General features: G+C 46.7%; 2 protein-coding genes across 2 annotated transcripts in view; both read right to left on the bottom strand.

Moving 5' to 3' along the window:
* Positions 1 to 24233, bottom strand: part of LOC148453886 (uncharacterized) — a 142437-nt gene that overhangs the window by 1707 nt on the left and 116497 nt on the right. The gene's annotated exons all lie outside the window — the stretch shown is intronic.
* LOC148453888 (uncharacterized) lies at positions 395 to 23547 on the bottom strand. Its single transcript, XM_088461562.1, has 8 exons — positions 23470 to 23547; positions 15232 to 15381; positions 13747 to 13938; positions 13544 to 13622; positions 13217 to 13314; positions 2672 to 2935; positions 594 to 767; positions 395 to 451 (listed from the first exon to the last, which is right to left on the bottom strand). Exons 2-8 carry the CDS (start codon positions 15307 to 15309, stop codon positions 395 to 397), a joined length of 942 nt encoding a protein of 313 aa, XP_088317688.1. The 5' UTR covers positions 15310 to 15381; positions 23470 to 23547.

The raw sequence follows: 24233 nt of genomic DNA, 5'->3' as shown, positions 1-24233 counted from the left end.
CTACAAACCTGGGTACATCTAGCAATTCAAGCACAAGGACGTAAGCAAAACATTTAAGCTTACAGCCCAGTATCAAGGTTCCTGCAAGTATCTATATTGTATATACATCAAACACCATTACACTGCTGGTAACGTGCTCACCTCCCAGATCCAGAGACTAACGCCTAAACAAGCACAGGCTAGTGAGCCACACCCAAAACAGCCTCATATCGGCTTGATTGACAGCATTCAGGACTGTAGGTGCAATTTTCAAACAAAAGAAATAGGCCAGCGCTGGATGTTACCCATACGTTACATGGTACCAGTCACATGGCAATAGGTTTTTGTTTCACAATTAGCTTCTGTAACTGGGTGGTGAGGAAGATGTAACTACAAGTTAGTGGTGTATGAAGGATCATTCATAGAGTAGGAACTTGCAGAATATTAGGAACTCCTGATGCCGGGCTGCAAGCTTAAATGTTTTGAGCAAACTATGAACAGATCCCTATACTGTCCTTTGCTGGATACACACAGATGGTCGGCGGAGGTGACAAGCCCCAAAGTGCCAGATGTCATTGTTCCTCCAGGTGATCGTAAAATTATTTTGGGCTTACTTTAACACTCATAGGGATTGTTACTGTCAGCAACCGCCTGTTACTGACTTCTGGGTGGTGTTGGCTAATTGCCACTGATCTCTCACTGTGGACCAGTCTGCACAGGGCAGCTGGCAGAGAGCTTGAAGACACTGGACTCAACCAGAACAGCTGGAAGTAGTGTTTGGTGCTTCTCTGGTAGTCACAGGATACGAGCAGATGCAGGTGTCTAAGGCAATTGGGTATTTATTGCTCATAGGATTTGTCTATACAAAGACAGTTACTCCAAACATACAAGATGTTACACAGGTTCTCTCCTCTCAGATAGTCAGAGCGTATACACCTTACAGAGCCAGATCAGTTCTTTACATAGAGATAATGTATAGAACACAGCGGGGGTCCAGCCCAAACCTCTCTACATAAGTTATCGCATCAGGAAACCAAAATTAAATAGAATCTAAATTTCACAGTAACAGGATAATTACATTCCTCCTGTGATAAGCCTGACACTTATTACACAGAATATGTACTCATCATGAAGAAAACTAAATTACTGTGACTTAAACATGACGTGTTACATGACTGGTCTCCTTAGTATGGAAGGCATGAATATGAAACTCCAATATGCAGGAAAACCAAAAGGCAAAGGCATCACCGTGGCAAATGGACAATATGGGTAACCCAGGCGCGGACATGTTTGTTTTAATAATTTACTTGCGCTGGAGATTACTTTGTGACATGAAAGGAGAGTATATCTCATATACTATAGATATAATGTGTTCTGATATACTAGACCAGGCCTGGCCATCATGTAGCTCTCCAGCTGCTGTGAAACTACAAGTCCCAGCATGACCTGCCGCAGCTTGGCTATTAAGAAATGCTAAAACTGTGGCAGGGCATGCTGGGATGTGTAGTTACACAACAGCTGGAGGGTCACAGGTTGGCCAGGCCTGTACTAGACAATGAAAGCTGAAGGCACGTGAACAAGACACTGCTGCCTCCAGGCTTACAGGAAAGATGCACAATATCCATGGGATGTACGGAGAGAGAAGCTGGAAATGCGCAGAGGTCGCCATTTTGGGGAATATTTACATGAATATTTGTTTTCATTGCAAATTTCCATTATAAAAAAGCAGGTGAGTAGTGTGGGCGGAAATTATTTAATCCCAAAAGACATGTTCCCCACCCTCATGGTGATCCCTTCAATGTACAGAAATGTCTACCAGTTCTTCTTATTAGGAAGTGAGCACAAACATTCAGCATATTATCCTGTGTAGTATCAGTAGGCCATGCCAAGCTTTGGATGAGCGTGTAGAATAAGGGATTGTTGTAGCAGGGCACGGTTGCGCCCTGTGCTGACCCCACCCATTGAGCATGCAACATCATTACATTACATGGTAGAGGCGTGACCCACTACTTCAGTAAGTGCGACAAATGGCTACATATACTGGCCAAGATGCTTATCTGGAGTGTCCACAGGATGCTCCCCGGGTACTCCACCAGCAATCCTGGCTGCAGGCATACTGCTAGCCAGGAGCAAGGGCCGGTTAAAGGTGCTGCCCACAAAGCCTCTGCAACCTGTGCAACAGCACCGGTTGCCCATAGCTAGTTACAGCCCTGTGTTGTAGTGCAAGGGGTATGTGACTCTTTTCTGTAATAAGTCTTTATTACTCACCTGTGCTGATATCTGTAGGGATTTCCTCTTCCTTACACTGCTGATCACCCATCATATACATCTCTTCTTCTCCCTCTATATCTTCTGCCTTCATATCTGTCACATATGTCTCTTCTTCTCCCTCTATATCTTCTGTCTTCATATCACTCACATACATCTCTTCTTCTCCCTCTATATCTTCTGCCTTCATATCAGTCACATACGTCTGTTCTCGTCCCTCTGTATCTTCTGCCTTAATATCAGTCACATACGTCTCTTCTTCTCCTTCTATATCTTCTGTCTTCATATCACTCACATACGTCTGTTCTCCTCCCTCTGTATCTTCTGCCTTCATATCAGTCACATACATCTCTTCTTCTCCCTCTATATCTTCTGCCTTTATATCAGTCACATACGTCTCTTCTTCTCCCTCTATATCTTCTGCCTTCATATCAGTCACATACGTCTCTTCTTCTCCCTCTATATCTTCTGCCTTATTATCGGTCACATACATCTCTTCTTCTCCCTCTATATCTTCTGCCTTCATATCAGTCACATACGTCTCTTCTTCTCCCTCTATATCTTCTGCCTTATTATCAGTCACATACATCTCTTCTTCTCCCTCTATATCTTCTGCCTTCATATCAGTCACATATGTCTCTTCTTCTCCCTCTATATCTTCAACCTTAATATTAGTCGTAACATCAACCTAAAAAAATTACAAAACACAAAAAAATACATCCTTCTAGAAAGAAAACCCACTGTGGAAGCAACAAACTTGTGGTGAAACACATCCTACACCATTATTTATATATATTTTTATTAATTAGAAATGTATGGATATATATATATATATATATATATATATATATATATATTTGTTCAATCCGAGCAGGCACACAACCATACTAATTCACATTCGACTGGTGCAGAGTCCATATGTATAGTAAAAATGCACACTCACCCGCTCCTTCCAGAGAAGATTCCAGGACTTGCACTCCACCACAAAAAAAAAAAACAGGTTTAATCCAATATAAAGGTTACATAATACAGACCAATTCAGAGGCCCAAAATTGGTCTGTGTTATGTAACCGTTATATTGGATTAAACCTGTTTTTTTTGTAGTGGAGAGCAAGTCCTGGAATTTTCTCTGGAACGAGGGGGTGAGTGTGCAATATACTGTATATGTATATATAAATAATTATATATATATATATATATATATATATATATATATATATAATACATGCCCCTTATAGTGTAATATCATTAAAGTGGCAACCGGCGCTCAAATCAAATGTGCGCACCAAAAGGAAAAACTTTATAGCTTATTTGAATTCCAAATTGCAAAGTTCACACAGAATGGGATGGACTCAGGATGTCATCAGCTGGATCACCTTAAAAGAGCTAATTCAAGCCCATAAGGGAGAGGGATAATATAGTGCAGTATTTCCTTCATATATATTGTAGCAAATATAAGGCTGCGTACCAAATAATGCTATATTTATAGCCTGCTTGTGTGTACTCATCATATACATTCCTGTGGAGTACTAAAAAGGGATACTAGGAGATTTTTGGAAAGACATTACTACAGGCTATAAATATAGCATTATTTGGTACGCAGCCTTTATTATATTTGCCACAATATATATGTAGAAAATACTACACTATATTATCCCTCTCCCTTATGGGCTTGAATTAACTCTTTTAAGGTGAGCCAGCTGATGACATCCTGAGTCCATCCCATTCAGTGTGAACTTTGCAATTTGGAATTCATATAAGCTTTAAAGTGTTTTCTTTTGGTACGCACATTTGATTTGAGCACTGGTTGCAACTTTAATAATATTACACTATCAGGCGCATGCCTTTATAACCTCTTTCCAGAACGGCCTTCTCCGTCTGCCAAACGGGGTCTAAAGAAGACTGCGGCCACCTTTCATTTTAAGGATCAGTGACTTTTGTGCTATTTGGCCACTTTACTGCTCTTTATGTATACACTTATTTTTGATCTAATGATTAACAATTAATTTGCTCTGGGGGAATTTGTGATCGTTCACTGTCCTTACACACACCTTCACCTATATATATATATATATATATATATATATATATATATGTGTGTGATTATTAAAATTTTTCCAAAAGACTTAAGAGTCCCCTGACACAAGTGTGGAAAGAGGATACCACCCAATTCATATAACACATGCACTAAAAGGAACAATATTCTTGAATAAAACTATGGAAGGAGGGTATGTCCGTATCATGGTTTGGAGGACACAGTTACGAGCTAGGACTATCAGTTACCCCTTTTCTGCGAGTGGAGGATCCCTGACACTGCACATACCTGGGGAGGGGGGAGAAGAGTGGTGCATTTAAGTGAGTAGAGGAATACAACTGAAAACCTCTCCATAAATATGTCACTGGGCGACAGTCCCATGTACAATGCAGGAAGGAAGTGGACAAGTCCCTGAGTATGAGAGATATACTGCCAGCTGCTGCTGGACTAACAATGTGCTGTGCTACAATTACTAAGCAGGCGTTTTCCTGCTGCTGATCTAACAATGTGCTGTGCTACAATTACTAAGCAGGCCTTTTACTGATGCTGATTGAGGCGTGTGAGCAGAAGTAACATTTCTTCTGCTACTGAGCGACTGTCAGCATCGGCTGGAGATAATTCAGCCACTTTTATGTTAGGCATTGCTATAGTGAAGTCCTCTAATTAGCTAATCTATATGTCTATTTAATTATTGTAACAATATAGAATGTGTTTTTCCTAATGATGGCTTTTTGGCTTTTATTAAAGGTGCAATTATGTGTCTTGTTGTAATTATGTATGTTTTCCCCTTGTTAATGAATAAATCCTATAACTGACCAGCGCCTCATTCTTGCTCTTTTCCTATGTATAATAGTATGTACGTCTGGGCCCAGCAGCTGTGACGTGGAAATGTCTAATTCCCGGCGCTGAGGAAAGGTCAACGATGTGCTGGGATGTATATAAGCAGCATCGGAGTACTTCTGGTGGCTGCCGAGCTTCAAGGTGGCAGGGCTGGCATAAAGTGTATGCTAGGGACAGGGAGGGCAGCTACCAGCACCACCCAGCAGTAAGGGGGATAAAGTCCCAATGACATGTGCCAAGATTAGTTTACATACCATGGCTAAGCAAACAAGCTGCTATAAAATGTATATATCTATTAAACAGTAAAAATGTGTTTTATCACAGTGCTGTAGGGCATGGCATCTAGGAACATTACAGTGCTGTGGGGCACTGCATCTAGGAACATTACAGTGCTGTAGGGTACTGCATCTAGGAACATCACAGGGCTGTAGGGTACTGCATCTAGGAACATCACAATGCTGTAGTGCACTGCAACGAGGAACATCACAGTGCTGTAGGGCACGGCATCTAGGAACATCACAGTACTGTAGAGCCCTGCATCTAGGAACATCACAGTGCTGTAGAGCACTGCATCTAGGAACATCACAATGCTGTAGTGCACTGCAACTAGGAACATCACAGTACTGTAGAGCCCTGCATCTAGGAACATCACAGTGCTGTAGGGCACTGCATCTAGGAACATCACAGGGCTGTAGGGCACTGCATCTAGGAACATCACAGTGCTGTAGGGTACTGCAACTAGGAACATTACAGTGCTGTGGGGCACTGCATCTAGGAACATTACAGTGCCGTGGGGTACGGCATCTAGGAACATTACAGTGCTGTGGGGCACTGCATCTAGGAACATTACAGGGCTGTAGGGTACTGCATCTAGGAACATCACAATGCTGTAGTGCACTGCAACTAGGAACATCACAGTGCTGTAGGGCACGGCATCTAGGAACATCACAGTACTGTAGAGCCCTGCATCTAGGAACATCACAGTGCTGTAGTGCACTGCATCTAGGAACATCACAGTGCTGTAGTGCACTGCAACTAGGAACATCACAGTGCTGTAGGGTACGGCAACTAGGAACATCACAGTACTGTAGAGCCCTGCATCTAGGAACATCACAGTGCTGTAGTGCAATGCATCTAGGAACATCACAATGCTGTAGTGCACTGCAACTAGTAACATCACAGTGCCGCAGGGCACGGCATCTAGGAACATCACAGTGCCGTGGGGCATGGCATCTAGGAACATCACAGTGCTGTGGAGCACTGCATCTAGGAACATCACAGTGCTGTGGGGCACTGCATCTAGGAACATCACAGTGCTGTGGGGCACTGCATCTAGGAACATTACAGTGCTGTGGGGCACTGCATCTAGGAACATTACAATGCTGTGGGGCACTGCATCTAGGAACATCACAGTGCTGTAATGCACTGCATCTAGGAACATCACAGTGCTGTAGGGCACTGCATCTAGGAACATCACAGGGCTGTAGGGCACTGCATCTAGGAACATCACAGTGCTGTAGGGTACTGCAACTAGGAACATCACAGGGCTGTAGGGCACTGCATCTAGGAACATCACAGTGCTGTAGGGCACTGCATCTAGGAACATCACAGGGCTGTAGGGCACTGCATCTAGGAACATCACAGGGCTGTAGGGTACTGCAACTAGGAACATCACAGGGCTGTAGGGTACTGCATCTAGGAACATCACAGTGCCGCGGGGCACTGCATCTAGGAACATTACAGTGCCGCGGGGCACTGCATCTAGGAACATTACAGTGCCGTGGGGCACTGCATCTAGGAACATTGCAGTGCCGTGGGGCACTGCATCTAGGAACATTGCAGTGCCGTGGGGCACTGCATCTAGGAACATCAGTGCTGTAGGGCACTGCATCTAGGAACATCACAGTGCTGTAGGGTACTGCAACTAGGAACATCACAGGGCTGTAGGGCACTGCATCTAGGAACATCACAGTGCTGTAGGGCACTGCATCTAGGAACATCACAGGGCTGTAGGGCACTGCATCTAGGAACATCACAGGGCTGTAGGGTACTGCAACTAGGAACATCACAGGGCTGTAGGGTACTGCATCTAGGAACATCACAGTGCCGCGGGGCACTGCATCTAGGAACATTACAGTGCCGCGGGGCACTGCATCTAGGAACATTACAGTGCCGTGGGGCACTGCATCTAGGAACATTGCAGTGCCGTGGGGCACTGCATCTAGGAACATTGCAGTGCCGTGGGGCACTGCATCTAGGAACATCGCAGTGCTGTAGGGCACTGCATCTAGGAACATCACAGTGCTGTAGGGCACTGCATCTAGGAACATCACAGGGCTGTAGAGCACTGCATCTAGGAACATCACAGGGCTGCAGTGTGTGCATCACAGTGCGCCGGATGCCGGTTTGTACTTACCAGATCGGCGGCTCCCTGGTACCGTCTTGTCTGTTTTGACCTGGCTCGTCGACTACGCTAAAGTCTCCTGCATACCGACCAAAGTTCACCAGCACTTGTATAAGGAATCCTAACCTGAGGGCCGCGACCTGTTTGTCGGACGCAGCCAAGCACATACCTTCTTTCGAGGGTCCCTGGTGAATACCGCCAGCACATTAGACTCCATGCCTAAGCTATAGGTCAAGCCAATTCGCTGAATACGGGTAACATCCACAATCCGTTCGAGAGTTGTGACAGTCTGGGTGAGAAAAGCCGGGTGCACACAGAGTGTATATTTAAAATGCTTTAAAGGGGGGGCATAGTCTGACTGGCTTCCTGGGCAGCAGCACTTTCCCGGAGCTCCCGATTTCCGCACCTTTAATGGCAATATAGCCCCATCTATTACCTCCCTGACGGCTTGTCCTCCCTTCCTGGTGTGTCTGCAGTCCCCCTGGTCTGATTCCTGAACTCTAAAGCGGCTCCATGGCACCCAGTGAATTGCGGCCTAGTGAGCCTCCAGAAGCCGTGGGCTAAATTTTGGAGCTTTGCTGGCGGGCTGCGTGATGTCATCGTCGCGGCCACCGCTGCACTCCCCACACATCTCCTATTTTACCCAAGTGTGCCTGGGGATCGACGGGAGCCGCCATTTTCAGACACAGTCTGCTCTCCACAGTGTGCCTGGATGCTGTTTCCTGAGCCTCTACCACCTCCTTCCTGTTGTTATATGGCTCTCATGTCTCCACTCTGTTTATTTAACTGTTTATTTCCCATTTGCCTTCCTGTGAGGCTGTAATCCCTTGCATCTCCATGCTGTTCCAGTGATACTTTTCTACCCTCCCCCATGAGACCTCCGCAGCTCCTGCTTCCCTTATGGGACATTCCACCATGTGGTGATTAGATAATAATTACCCTTCTGTCCTTACTCCTGTCTGTTATGTATACTTTATCCTCTCCATATTGTATTCCATGTATGTCACATTCCCCCATGTGGTGATTATATAATAATGACCCTTCTGTCCTTACTCCTGTCTGTTATGTATACTTTATCCTCTCCATATTACATTCTATGTATGTCACATTCCCCCATGTGGTGATTATATAATAATTACCCTTCTGTCCTTACTCCTGTCTGTTATGTATTCTTTATCCTCTCCATATTATACTCCATGTATGTCACATTCCCCCATGTGGTGACTATATAATAATGACCCTACTGCCCTTACTCCTGTCTGTTATGTATACTTTATCCTCTCCATATTATATTCCATGTATGTCACATTCCCCCATGTGGTGATTATATAATAATTACCCTTCTGTCCTTACTCCTGTCTGTTATGTATACTTTATCCTCTCCATATTATATTATAACAGACAGGAGTAAGGACAGAAGGATAATTATTATATAATCACCACATGGGGGAATGTGACATACATGGAATATAATATGGAGAGGATAAAGTATACATATGTATTTCACATTCCCCCCATGTGGTGATTATATAATAATTACCCTTCTGTCTTCACACCTGTCTGTTACGTATACTTTATCCTCTCCATATTATATTCCATGTACAGTCAGGTCCATAAATATTGGGACATTGACAGAATTTTCATATTTTGGCCTAAACAATCCTAAATCTAACTTTCACTTTTTAATACTTTCTTACAAATCCTTTGCAGGCAATTACAGCCTGAAGTCTGGAACGCATAGAAATCACCAGACGCTGGGTTTCATCCCTGGTGATGCTCTGCCAGGCCTCTATTGCAAATGTCTTCAGTTCCTGCTTGTTCTTGGGGTATTTTCCCTTCAGTTTTGTCTTCATCAAGTGAAATGCATGCTCAATTGGATTCAGGTCAGGGGATTGACTTGGCCTTTGCATAACATTCCACTTTTTAGCCTTAAAAAACTATTTGGTTGCTTTTGCAGTATACTTTGGGTCATTGTCCATCTGCACTGTGAAGCGCCGTCCAATGAGTTCTGAAGCATTTGACTGAATATGAGCATATAATATTGCCCGAAACACTTCAGAATTCATTCTGCTGCTTTTGTCAGCAGTCACATCATCAATAAATACAAGGGAACCAGTTCCATTGGCAGCCATACATGCCCACGCCATGACACTACCACCATCATGCTTCACTGATGAGGTGGTACGTTTTGGATCATGAGCAGTTCCTTTCCTTCTCCGTACTCTTCTCTTCCCATCACTCTGGTACAAGTTGATCTTTTGCTCATCTGTCCATAGGATGTTGTTCCAGAACTGTAATGGCTTTTTTAGATTTTGTTTGGCAAACTTTAATCTGGTCTTCCTGTTTTTGTGGCTCACCAATGGTTTGCATCTTGTGGTGAACCCTCTATATTCACTCTTGTGAAGTCTTCTCTTGATTGTTGATTTTGACACATATACATCTACCTCCTGGAGAGTGTTCTTGATTTGGCCAACTGTTGTGAAGGGGTTTTTCTTCTCCAGGGAAATAATTCTTCTGTCATCCACCACAGTTGTTTTCCGTGGGCTTCCGGGTCTTTTGGTGTTGCTGAGCTCTCCGGTGAGTTCTTTCTTTTTAAGAATGTTCCAAACAGTTTATTTGGCCACACCTAATGTTTTTGCTAGCTCTCTGATGGGTTTGTTTTGATTTTTCAGCCTAATGATGGCTTGCTTCACTGATAGTGACAGCTCTTTGGATCTCATATTAAGAGTCGACATCAACTGATTCTAAATGAAAATGTCACACCTAGGATCAACTCCAGACCTTTTACCTTCTTAATTGATAATGAAATAATGAGGGAATAGCCCACACCTGTCCATGAAATAGCTTTTGAGTTGATAGTCCCATTACTTTTGGCCCCTTAATAAGTGAGAGGCACATATAGAAACCGTTGTAATTCCTACACCGTTCACCCGACTTGGATGTAATTACCCTCAAATCAAATCTGAAAGTCTGCAGTTAAAGCACATCTTGTTTGTTTCATTTCAAAACCATTGTGGTGGTGAATAGAGGCCAAAATATGAAAATTCTGTCAATGTCCCAATATTTATGGACCTGACTGTATGTCACATTCTCCCACGTGGTGATTATATAATAATTACCCTTCTGTCCTTACTCCTGTCTGTTATGTATACTTTATCCTCTCCATATTATATTCCATGTATGTCACATTCTCCCACGTGGTGATTATATAATAATGACCCTTCTGTCCTTACTCCTGTCTGTTATGTATACTTTATCCTCTCCATATTATATTCCATGTATGTCACATTCTCCCACGTGGTGATTATATAATAATGACCCTTCTGTCCTTACTCCTGTCTGTTATGTATACTTTATCCTCTCTATATTATATTCCCTGTATGTCACATTCTCCCATGTGGTGATTATATAATAATGACCCTTCTGTCCTTACTCCTGTCTGTTATGTATATTTTATCCTCTCCATATTATATTCCATGTATGTCACATTCCCCCATGTAGTGATTACATAATAATTACCCTCTGTCCTTACTCCTGTCTGTTATGTATACTTTATCCTCTCCATATTATATTCCATGTATGTCACATTCCCCCATGTGGTGACTATATAATAATGACCCTTCTGTCCTTACTCCTGTCTGTTATGTATACTTTATCCTCTCCATATTATATTCCATGTATGTCACATTCCTCCATGTGGTGATTATATAATAATTACCCTTCTCTCCTTACTCCTGTCTGTTATGTATCCTTTATCCTCTCCATATTATATTCCATGTATGTCACATTCTCCCACGTGGTGATTATATAATAATGACCCTTCTGTCCTTACTCCTGTCTGTTATGTATCCTTTATCCTCTCCATATTATATTCCATGTATGTCACATTCTCCCACGTGGTGATTATATAATAATGACCCTTCTGTCCTTACTCCTGTCTGTTATGTATACTTTATCCTCTCCATATTATATTCCATGTATGTCACATTCCCCCATGTGGTGACTATATAATAATTACCCTTCTGTCCTTACTCCTGTCTGTTATGTATACTTTATCCTCTCCATATTATATTCCATGTATGTCACATTCCCCCCATGTGGTGACTATATAATAATGACCCTTCTGTCCTTACTCCTGTCTGTTATGTATACTTTATCCTCTCCATATTATATTCCATGTATGTCACATTCCCCCATGTAGTGATTACATAATAATTACCCTCTGTCCTTACTCCTGTCTGTTATGTATACTTTATCCTCTATATATTATATTCCATGTATGTCACATTCCCCCATGTGGTGATTATATAAAAATGACCCTTCTGTCCTTACTCCTGTCTGTTATGTATACTTTATCCTCTCCATATTATATTCCATGTATGTCACATTCCCCCATGTGGTGACTATATAATAATTACCCTTCTGTCCTTACTCCTGTCTGTTATGTATACTTTATCCTCTCCATATTATATTCCATGTATGTCACATTCCCCCCATGTGGTGACTATATAATAATGACCCTTCTGTCCTTACTCCTGTCTGTTATGTATACTTTATCCTCTCCATATTATATTCCATGTATGTCACATTCCCCCATGTAGTGATTACATAATAATTACCCTCTGTCCTTACTCCTGTCTGTTATGTATACTTTATCCTCTATATATTATATTCCCTGTATGTCACATTCCCCCATGTGGTGATTATATAATAATGACCCTTCTGTCCTTACTCCTGTCTGTTATGTAACCGATTCTCCTGTCTCTTCCTTTTTAAACCCATCTATTCTCTCCCCTAACACTTGTCCCAGGGCAGTAAATAGGGTAGAGTGACCAGTGCTATGGCACAGGGCACTGCAGGGCAGGGGGCGCTGTTTGGCTCTGTCAATTTTCCTGTTTATTATCATTCTCACTTGTAGTTTCCTCCTCTATTATCCCCAGCACCTCCTGGCCTCCCCTATCTCTTCCCTGGCCCTTCCGCATGAGGCCATGGCTCTTTTACAGGTGCACAATCTTATGTCCCTATTTTAAAAAGTCTAGTTACGGCCCTGACTTGTCCTATATGACCGTCTCCTCTTCCTCTCTCTCCGCTGTAGCTATCATAGGGGTCTATTTACTAAGCAGTGTTAGGAGGCAGAGTGATAAGTGATAAGGTGCCAGCCAATCAGCTCCCAACTGTCATTTTTCAAACACAGCCTGTGAGATGACAGTTGGGAGGTGATTGGCTGGCACCTTATCACTTTCTTATCACTTTTCGCTCTGCCTCCTAACACTGCTTAGTAACTAGACCCCATAGTGTATGTAAGCCTACATGCACTACATGTAACAGTGACACCCTCCATCGCAGCTTCTTAGCCGTGCTTCCTCCCGCACATTATCATCATTTCACATCTGCGCAGATCCAGCTATACATCACTGCAGTAATCTGTCTACAGGACATAAAGGCACCGCCCACAGCGCTCCCCGACAACACACAGCGACGTAACACTGGTTCTAGGTATTACTAAGAGGACACAGTGCAGATAGCTCACACCACACACTACAGCAGCTGTACAACACGTTACTAATGTCTGATGTCATACACAGAGATTACACAGTATAATATCAGTGTATAATACACACACAGCTTCTCTACACATCATATAGTGACAGTCACTGTGTTATATTGGTGAGACCCTAAATCCCATCTACCTGATGCTCCTGTGGTATCCTGCGATTCTCCTCTGTACAGTGCTGGGAATACAGAGGACGGGGACATCTCTCTGGGGTATTACTGTTACTGGTTCCATCTGTAGGAGACACATAGTGACTGAGTACATTGTATATATGTCATTCTCCTCTGTACAATCCTGTGAATAAAGAGGACGGGGACATCTCTCTGGGGTATTTGTGTTACTGGGTCCATCTGTAGGAGACACACAGTGACTGAGTACATTGTATATATGTGATTATCAGATTATGTGTGTATATAGGGGACCCCATACCTCCCCTGTACAATACATGCCAGTCTCCTCTTACCCAGTGATGTGAGGGGCCGGTGATTCTCCATCATCACGTCCTTGTACAGACCCCTGTGTTCCTCTATATACTCCCCCTCCTGCATGGAGACATAGACAGTGACATCCTGACACCTTATAGGAACCTGACACACACAATGATACAGTCATCACCCAGACACTTCCCCTGGTGTTACTGTATAATGTCCCATTCCCAGCAGTCACCTCTCCAGTCAGCAGCTGAATGTTGTTTTTGGTGAATTCCAGGATCTTCTGGTCATTGGGTCTCTTATGAATCAGTGAGTAAGATGTAGGCACTGTGATGGGGCGCAGGGTCCTGCTCAGTGGACCTAATACAAGGGGACGGCTGCTGGATGTCTCGTACTCACCGGATGTCTTCTTCACTACTGTGTAACCCTGTTTATTGGGGAAGACACCAAATATCACTGCATACAGTCCCAGATCCCCCCAACTACTTAGTCATGTCCCTGTATTATTACTATAGATATAAGAGATGTCACTGTGACACTCCCAGACCGTCTCACCTCCCCAGTCATGTCCCTGTATTATTGCTAAAGATATAAGAGATGTCTCTGTGACACTCCCAGATCCCCTCACCTCCCCAGTCATGTCCCTGTATTATTACTATAGATATAAGTGATGTCACTGTGACACTCCCAGATCCCCTCACCTCCCCAGTCATGTCCCTATATTATTACTATAGATATAAGTGATGTCACTGTGACAGTCCCAGATCCCCTCACCTCCCCAGTCATGTCCCTGTATTATTACTATAGATATAAGTGATGTCACTGTGACACTCCCAGATCCCCTCACCTCCCCAGTCATGTCCCTGTATTATTGCTATAGATATGTGAGGTCACTGTGACACTCCCAGATCCCCTCACCTCCCCAGTCATGTCCCTGTATTATTACTATAGATATAAGTGATGTCACTGTGACACTCCCAGATCCCCTCACCTCCCCAGTCATGTCCCTGTATTATTACTATAGATATAAGTGATGTCACTGTGACAGTCCCAGACCCCCTCACCTCCCCAGTCATGTCCCTGTATTATTACTATAGATATAAGTGATGTCACTGTGACAGTCCCAGACCCCCTCACCTCCCCAGTCATGTCCCTGTATTATTACTATAGATATAAGTGATGTCACTGTGACAGTCCCAGACCCCCTCACCTCCCCAGTCATGTCCCTGTATTATTACTATAGATATAAGTGATGTCACTGTGACAGTCCCAGACCCCCTCACCTCCCCAGTCATGTCCCTGTATTATTACTATAGATATAAGTGATGTCACTGTGACAGTCCCAGACCCCCTCACCTCCCCAGTCATGTCCCTGTATTATTACTATAGATATAAGTGATGTCACTGTGACACTCCCAGATCCCCTCACCTCCCCAGTCATGTCCCTGTATTATTACTATAGATATAAGTGATGTCACTGTGACACTCCCAGACCCCCTCACCTCCCCAGTCATGTCCCTGTATTATTACTATAGATATGTGAGGTCACTGTGACACTCCCAGATCCCCCTCACCTCTCCAGTCATGTCCCTGTATTATTACTATAGATATAAGTGATGTCACTGTGACACTCCCAGATCCCCTCACCTCCCCAGTCATGTCCCTGTATTATTACTATAGATATAAGTGATGTCACTGTGACACTCCCAGATCCTCTCACCTCTCCGGTCAGCAGGTAGATGATCTCCAGGGTGAGATGTAAGATCCTCTCAGTCCTGTGACTTTCATCCATGTCCATCCTCAGTGAATCAGTGAGAATACAGAACGTGTGATGTGTAATAAAGACTTTGGTTCCTCACAGCAGGACTATCTAGGAATAAATAGAATACACATCACAGAGAACACACATAACACAGTCAGACATATTACTCTGAGTGACCAGTAAGTCTCCCCTTTCCCCCCAGCCATAGAGCCCTGGTTAGTGTCTGTCAGAGGTTCCTGTGACCCAGCCCCATAAGGCTCCTCAGAGGCCGTCACACAACGCTGTACTGTATAAGGTTACACCAATGCTCCTCTCCTGGCCGGGGGTCTTATTCCTCCCAGACACAGATTTGGTGCAATTTGCTCCACGTGAATTTTTTACAAACTCATGAATTAGGGATGTTGGGATTTTTTACTTTTGTTTTAAATTTATTCTAGAAACTGAGTCTGTGACTATACTGAGGTCATACAGATAACAGGGGTGTGAGGGGAGAGTACACAGGAGAGCAGAAGGGGTGCAGATATGGGGAGAGGGGAAGTAACGTAGGAATACAGAGCAACAGGGGGTGTAACAGCTGTACAGAGGTGTCAGTAACACAGGGGAGGGGGAAGGGAACAGAAGAGGTTAATAACACAGGGATAGGACAGCAGGCAGCCCAGGGGACACACAAAGGGTTACACAATACAGAATCCCATCAGTCACTCTGCACAAATGATGAAATGACAAATGACCGCACCTCAGATGTATGTTACATGTGTGACCAGCCTGCCGGCCGTGTGTGTGCAGCGTAGGGTGGGGTGAGACATGTCCTGGGGGATAATCAGTGACACTCTGAGGATCTGGGGACTGTCACAGCCAATGGCTGTCTCTGAGAGAGTCTCTATTGCTCAGGATAACAAGACGCCCTGACAGACAGTCTCAGCTCAGGGAGTGCAGCCCTTTGTTACATGTCCTGTCTGTGTCCTTCTCACACATCCTTCCCCAGCTCCTGTTATGTATCATATGGTATATACAGTACATACATGTTATACCTATTATGTGTTATTCCCTGACCACTTATTACTGTTATTATTACTCTGCAGCTGCTGCTATAACAGGACACCACAGGCTGCTCCCCCTGTATAATAATAGTAATATGACACCACCGGCTGCTCCCCTGTATAATAATAATAACAGGACAACACAGGCTGCTCCCCCTGTATAATAATAATAATAATAATAATAAAAAATATGAGATATGGTAAGAACTTACCCTTGTTATCTCTATTTCTACGAAGTCCATAGGGTTCCACAGGATACCTTGGGGTATAGGTGTGACGTCAGTCGCTGGGCACCATAGAGTTAAGCTTTTCAGCCTCCCAGGATGCACTAGGGTCCCCCTCCTATACCCCGCCCCCGAGCCAAGGCACCTCAGTTAGTTATCAAGCCATAGGCCGGAGGAGGAGAAGGAAGAGAGAGAAAAAAGATCTGGACACATACAAGAATCACATTCTCACCAGACGGAGACGGAAAACTGGTGACCAGAGCAAAGCCCATCTGCAGCACAGGTGCGACAGGGCGGGAGTCCTGTGGAACCCTATGGACTTCGTAGAAATAGAGATAACAAGGGTAAGTTCTTACCATATCTCATATTTTCTACTTCAGGGTCCATAGGGTATCCACAGGATACCTTGGGGATGTCCCAAAGCAGTATCCTTTAAGGGTGGGGACGCTCCTGTGCAGAAAGGAGAATCTGCCGCCCGAAGGAAGCATCCTGAGAGGCGAAGGTGTCAAACCTGTAATACCTCACGAAGGTATGGACAGAGGACCACGTAGCAGCCTTGCAGATCTGAACTGCCGAGGCACCACGTCGAGCTGCCCACGAAGGACCCACAGACCTAGTGGAATGAGCCTTCAGAGAAGGAGGGACCGGTAGGCCTTCATGAAGATAAGCTTCAGAAATAGCCATACGGATCCAGGCTGCCAAAGTTTGCTTTGAAGCAGGCCAACCCTTTTTACGGAAGCCATAGAGGACAAACAAAGCGTCCGACTTCCTAAACGAAGAAGTGCGGTCAACATAAGTCCTTAAGGCCCGCACAAGATCCAAAGAGGCCTCACCCACGGAAAGACCCGGTGAGTTAAAGGCCGGAACAACTATTTCCTCGTTAACATGAAACTGGGAAACAACTTTGGGAAGAAACTCGGGCCGAGTGCGGAGCACTGCCCTGTTCCCATGAAAAACCAAGAAAGGGGGTCTACAAGAAAGAGCCCCTAACTCAGAAACACGTCTGGCCGAAGCAATGGCCAGAAGGAAAACAGTCTTAGCTGTTAGCCATTTAAGATCCACTGAGCCCAGTGGTTCAAACGGCGGTCCTTGGAGAGCCCTCAGGACCACAGCCAAATCCCAAGGCGCCACAGGTGGAACAAAGGGCGGCTGAATGCGGAGAACACCCTGCATAAAGGTGCGCACATCCGGGATTGTAGCAATCCTACGGTGAAACCAGACAGATAGGGCCGAAACCTGTACCTTCAAAGAAGCAAGGCGAAGCCCATGATCTAGTCCCGCTTGCAGGAAGGCGAGAATCCGAGACAGACAAAACTCCCGCGGTGCATAACCTCTCGGTCGACACCACTGGAAGAACGTATGCCACACGCGATGGTATATCCTCGCGGAAGACGGTTTCCGAGCTCGTAACATGGTACGCACCACAGAGCTGGAAAACCCCCGGGACCTCAGCATGGCCGTCTCAACAGCCACGCCGTCAAAGACAGCCGAGTCAGGTCCGGGTGAAGACAAGGACCCTGAGACAAAAGGTCCGGTCGTAGCGGCAACCGCAGAGAACTGTCCACGGACAGACCCTGAAGGTCTGAGAACCAGTGCCGTCTGGGCCACGCGGGAGCTATCAACAGGAGCGACCCTCCTTCCTGTTTGAATTTCCGGATTACCCATGGAAGAAGGGAGACCGGAGGGAACAGGTATGCGAACCGGAACGTCCACCGGACGGACAGAGCATCCACCAGAGACGCCCCTTCGTCTCTTGTGCGAGACCCGTACACCGGCAACTTGTTGTTGTGCCGGGACGCCATGAGGTCGATTTCTGGAAGACCCCACCTGTCCACCAGTAGTTGAAAAACGTCCGGGTGCAGGGACCATTCCCCCGGATGAACGTCCTGGCGACTTAGAAAGTCCGCCTCCCAATTTAGCACTCCCGGGATGAAGACCGCTGATATGGCCGGAAGATTGCGCTCCGCCCAAACCAGGATCCGAGAGACCTCTACGAGAGCCGCCCGACTGCGAGTTCCTCCTTGCCTGTTTATGTAGGCCACGGTGGTAGCGTTGTCCGACTGGACCTGCACCGGGCGACCCTGGAGAAACCGCTGTGCCTGCTGGAGAGCATTGAAGACCGCACGGAGTTCCAAGATATTTATTGGAAGCTCCGCTTCTGTCGGCGTCCACCTGCCCTGGAACAAGTGTGGACCCGAAACTGCTCCCCAGCCCCGAAGACTGGCGTCCGTTGTCAACAGGACCCAATTTGGAACCCAGAACGGACGTCCCTTGTTGAGGTGGGTCGTCTGTAACCACCACGCAAGGGACAGGCGAACCTCCGGGGTGAGCACAATCGTCCGGGACTTCAGAGACTGAGGCAGCCTGTTCCACTTGGACAGGATCAGGTGCTGCAGAGGTCTGGAGTGAAACTGTGCGTATTCCACCATGTCGAACACCGACACCATGGAGCCCAGTAACCTCATCGCCGAGTGTAAGGACACCCGGCGGCTGTGCAGACAACTGCGCACCCTTGACTGTAAAGCAGAGATCTTGTCCTCCGTCATGAAGATCCTTTGCTGTCCCGAGTCCAATAAGGCTCCAAAATGCAGAATCCTCCGAGACGGGATTAGAGTGGACTTCTGCCAGTTGATTAGCCAGCCGTGCCGTTGCAGCAGTGCAATGGTCAGGTCCAAGTGGCGTAACAGGAGCTCTGGAGATCCTGCCACCAATAACAGGTCGTCCAAATACGGCAACATGCGGACTCCCTGCAGCCGCAGAGAAGCCGCCATGACCGCCATCACCTTGGTGAAAACACGTGGTGCTGTTGCCAGGCCAAAAGGTAACGCCCGAAACTGGAAGTGGTCGCTGCGGATTGCAAACCTGAGGAACTGTTGATGGCGCAAAAGAATAGGGACATGCAGGTAAGCGTGCTGTATGTCCAATGACACCATGTAGTCCCCAGGTTCCAGCGCTAGAATGATGGACCGTAGGGTCTCCATCCGAAACTTCGGGACCCGCAAAGACTTGTTGAGTGCTTTGAGGTTGAGAATCGGATGATATGACCCATTGGGTTTCTGTACCAAAAATAGATTTGAATAGAAACCCTGGCCCCTCTGGGAGAATGGAACAGGCACTATAACTCCAGCCTGGAGCATAGTGTGCAATACCTTCCGCAGCTCCTTAGCCTTGTTCCGATCTGATGGTAGACCCGTGGTGAAGAATCGAGCCGGGGGTCTGTGCCGGAAGGAGAGGGCGTATACGTGGGAAACCACCTCCAGAACCCAAGTGTCTGTCGTAGTGGTCGACCAACACTAGGCGAACTGTAGCAGGCGGCCTCCCACCCTGGGATCCCCCAAAGGGAGGCCCGGACCGCCAGGCCGCAGGCTTGTCATCTGGCTTGGGGGCCGGACGTCTGGTACTCCATGCCTGCTTCCGGGGCTTGACCGATTTCTTAGGGCCAGCCTGTCGAGGAAACGACTGTGGTTTGGGCCTGCCCTGGGCCCTAGATGACCGAAAGGACGATGGTCCAGAACCAGAAGGAGCAGCGGCCGACGGGAGACAAGCAGATTTGGCTGCCGCCAGCGTGGCCACAATCTTATCAAAATCCGGACCGAAGAGAACTTCTCCGGTAAACGGCAACGCTTCCAGACCTTTCTTGGAATCTGCGTCCGCCTTCCAGGATCGCAGCCACAAGGTGCGACGAGCAGCTACCGCTGCTGAAGAAATTCTAGACACCAGAGTACTAATGTCTACAGCCGCCTCGTTGATGTAGGTGGCCGAATCACGGAGATTGCCAATCAACTCCGCCTGTTCGGTCGGACAGTCGGATTCAAAAGAAGCCTCTAATGAATCCGCCCAGCGCTCCATCGCTCTGGCAACCCAGCAAATGGCCATAGCCGGCCGTGCTGCCCCCCCTGCAAGGGAATAAGCGGACTTCAGGCAGATTTCTACCTTGCGGTCCGTAGCATCCTTAAGGGAGGACATGGATGGCATCGGCAATGTGGCACTACGGACAAGACGGGTCACGTGAGAATCCACCTGTGGAGGGGATTCCCACTTAGCAAAATAATTATCCGCGAACGGATAAGCCACCGCCAGGCGTCTCTGTGGCTGGTATCTTTTGCCAGGTTGTTTCCACGCCTCCTCTAAATGGTCCACCAACTGACCAGAAAGAGGAAAGACTGTGGCATCGCCCTTCACATCTTTGAAAAAGGCATACTTAGATTTAGCCGCTGGGGGAACTTAGTCCTCAATCACCAAGGCTGTGCGGACCGCCCGAATAAGTCCAGGAATATATACTTTGGACTTAGCATCAGCGTCCTTAGTATGGAGAGGTTCCTGATCGTAAGGATCCAGAATCTCCCCATCATCAGATGTCCCTTCGTCATCCTCATAAAGAGCGGACAGAGATGCCACCGGCCTTTTATGAGGCCGCATCACAGACTCCCCTTGCAACACATCCGACAAGTGCTGTACAGAACTCGTCAGGGAGTTAACCCACGCTGGCTCCTGAGAACCCGGGAGCGGGGAAATAGGGAGACTGTGGGGTACCACCAATTGTCGTGGGAACCCCTGCATGGGTGACAACACCACAGACTGCTGGGACAAACCCATCGGAGTAAACACGGGCTGCGGAGCTAACTGGCCCACTAAAGCTGTTAACGCCTGAGCGAAACAAGCCCAGGGCGGCTCCTGTACCGGTGCTGTAACCGTAATAGGCCGCGCCATGGACAAACACTGCCGGCAAAGGCCCTCCGCGCTACCCTCCCCCTCCGCTAACGGTACTTAGCACGTGGTACACTGTAGCCGGAGGGGAAAATCACTTTCAGACATGATGGCACCACGTATGTGACCTCTCTCACCAATTAAGTATTAAATAGGCGAGAGACCACCCTGCAGCACCGCACCGCAAGGGCTTTAGCAGAAAGAACAGGGACAGTAATAAAGCTGACAGTTTAGAGAAGAAAAGTTACAGGCAGCGCTAGCACAGTCACATACAATGCAGAGAAATAACAATTCCTGCACTAACAGCGCTGATCACTCAACTACACAGACACAGGGCCTGGTAGGACACAGCGCTGCATACACAGACCTGAGCCACAGCGGAGGAGAGGTATGCGGGGGGACCCAGACCACGATGCTTCCGTCCAGCGCTTCCAGCAGCGTTCACCATGCGTTCTGGAGAAGATGGCCGCCGAGGAGCAGAGAGGAGGCTGGCCTGGGGGAGGAGCGCTGCCACAGGACCAGTCGGCAGCATGCAGAGAGGGCTGTGTGCAGCGGGGGAGGCGCCGGCTGTGAGACAGGGAAGGCGCTGCCCTGGCATGCATTTAACCCCTGGGACGCCGCAGCGCTACCGCTCTGCTGCGGTCTGCTGTCCCAGGGGGCAGTGGAAAGCGCAGGTTGGTCGCCTGGCTCCACGCTGCAGCCAGTCCCCAGGGAGCCCCCTGCCTGGGGACTTAGGACCATGTGACCAGCGGGGACCCACCGCGGGACCCTGCTGCTTACCTTTGTCCCCCTTGGATCCGGCCATGGTCCGGAACATCTGGGGTCACCGCTAGCTGTGACCCCAGATGCTCACCAGCATCCCTGGATCGGTACCGGCGTTCTGGTACCGGCGGGGGTGTAGGGAAGACAGCATGGACGTCAGGACTGACTGTCCATGCTGTACATCCAGATGTGCAGCCACAGCTGCACTGAAGAAAGCTTCAGGGGCTCTTCTAGCCCCCACTCCGACAGGTGCACCCGACGCCGGCCGGGCACCAAACTAAACTGGGGTGCCTTGGCTCGGGGGCGGGGTATAGGAGGGGGACCCTAGTGCATCCTGGGAGGCTGAAAAGCTTAACTCTATGGTGCCCAGCGACTGACGTCACACCTATACCCCAAGGTATCCTGTGGATACCCTATGGACCCTGAAGTAGAAATACACCACAGGCTGCTCTCCCTGTATAATAATAACAGGACACCACAGGCTGCTCCCCTGTATAATAATAATAATAAAAATACACCGCAGACTGCTCTCCCTGTATAATAATAACAGGACACCACAGGCTGCTCCCCTGTATAATAATAATAAAAATACACCACAGGCTGCTCTCCCTGTATAATAATAACAGGACACCACAGGCTGCTCCCCCTGTATAATAATAGTAATAACAGGACACCACAGGCTACTCCCCCTGTATAATATTAATAACAGGACACCACAGACTGCTCCCCCTGTATAATAATAATTACAGGACACCACAGACTTCTCCCCCTGTATAATAATAATAATAATAATAATAATAATAACAATAACAGGACACCACAGGCTACTCCCCCTGTATAATATTAATAACAGGACACCACAGACTGCTCCCCCTGTATAATATTAATAACAGGACACCACAGACTGCTCCCCCTGTATAATAATAATAACAGAACACCACAGGCTGCTCCCCCTGTATAATAATAACAGGACACCACAGACTGCTCCCCCTGTATAATAATAACAACAACAGGAAAACATAGGCTGCTCCTCCTATATAAGAGTATTAACAGGACACCACAGGCTGCTCCTCCTGTATAATAATAACAGGACACCACAGGCTGCTCCCCATGTATAATAATAATAATAGGACACCACAGGCTGCTCCCCCTGTATAATAATAATATCAGGATACCACAGGCTGCTTCCCATGTATAATAATAGTATTACCAGGACACCACAGGCTGCTCCCCCTGTATAATAATAATACCAGGACACCACAGGCTGCTCCCCCTGTATAATAATAATAACAGGACACCACAGGCTGCTCCACTTGTATAATAATAATAATAATACCAGGACACCACAGGCTGCTCCTCCTGTATAATAATAATAACAGGACGCCATAGGCTGCTCCCCCTGTATAATAGTAATACCAGGACACCACAGGCTGCTCCCCCTGTATAATAATAAATACAATTACCTGCTCCCAGCCGCTCTATAGATAATAGAAAAACGTCCCTATACGTAACCACGCCCCTCTCATCATAGTGACCGCCCTCCTCCCATTCCCCTTTGTGCGATGATTGGCAGCAGCTAGTAGCCAATCAGGCGGAACACAGTAGGAAGGACGATCTGAAACTAGATGCCACCTGCAGCTGCCGCTCACAGCTTCATCACTAGAGTAACAGCCGTATAGTCTAACGGTGTCCTCATGTACGGTGACCGGCGGCCATATTCTAATAGTCTCCCAATCACAGAGCAGAGGAGGCGGGGCTTTAGCTGCCATTTTGTCATAGACATTTCTGACAGCCCGAGCCAGGTAACGAGTCCTGTATACACACACTGATATGTGGTATTATTATATAGGGGGAGAGGGGACCGTACAGTGATATATGAGGGAGAATAACACAGCTCCCAGCACACACTGATATGTGGTATTATTATATAGGGGAGAGGGGACTGTACAGTGATATATGAGGGGGAATAACACAGCTCCCAGCACACACTGATATGTGGTATTATTATTATATAGGGGGAGGGGACCGTACAGTGATATATGAGGGAGAATAACACAGCTCCCAGCACACACTGATATGTGGTATTATTATATAGGGGAGAGGGGACTGTACAGTGATATATGAGGGGGAATAACACAGCTCCCAGCACACACTGATATGTGGTATTATTATTATATAGGGGAGAGGGGACCATACAGTGATATATGAGGAGGAATAACACAGCTCC

The sequence above is a fragment of the Taudactylus pleione genome, unplaced genomic scaffold (genome assembly GCF_031769625.1).
Source record: "Taudactylus pleione unplaced genomic scaffold, aTauple2 ptg001067l, whole genome shotgun sequence".
NCBI classification, from domain to species: domain Eukaryota; kingdom Metazoa; phylum Chordata; class Amphibia; order Anura; family Myobatrachidae; genus Taudactylus; species Taudactylus pleione.
This window is presented reverse-complemented; position numbering and strand designations above follow the sequence as displayed.

Coding starts and splice junctions, on each gene's coding strand:
- LOC148453888 (XM_088461562.1), bottom strand. CDS start 15,309: ATGGACATGGATGAAAGTCACAGGACTGAGAGGATCTTACATCTCACC. Junction 13,939..15,231: donor TCTACCTGCTGACCGGAGAG/GTGAGAGGATCT, acceptor CCCAATAAACAG/GGTTACACAGTAGTGAAGAA. Junction 2,936..13,216: donor GGATACCACAGGAGCATCAG/GTAGATGGGATT, acceptor TAATTTTTTTAG/GTTGATGTTACGACTAATAT.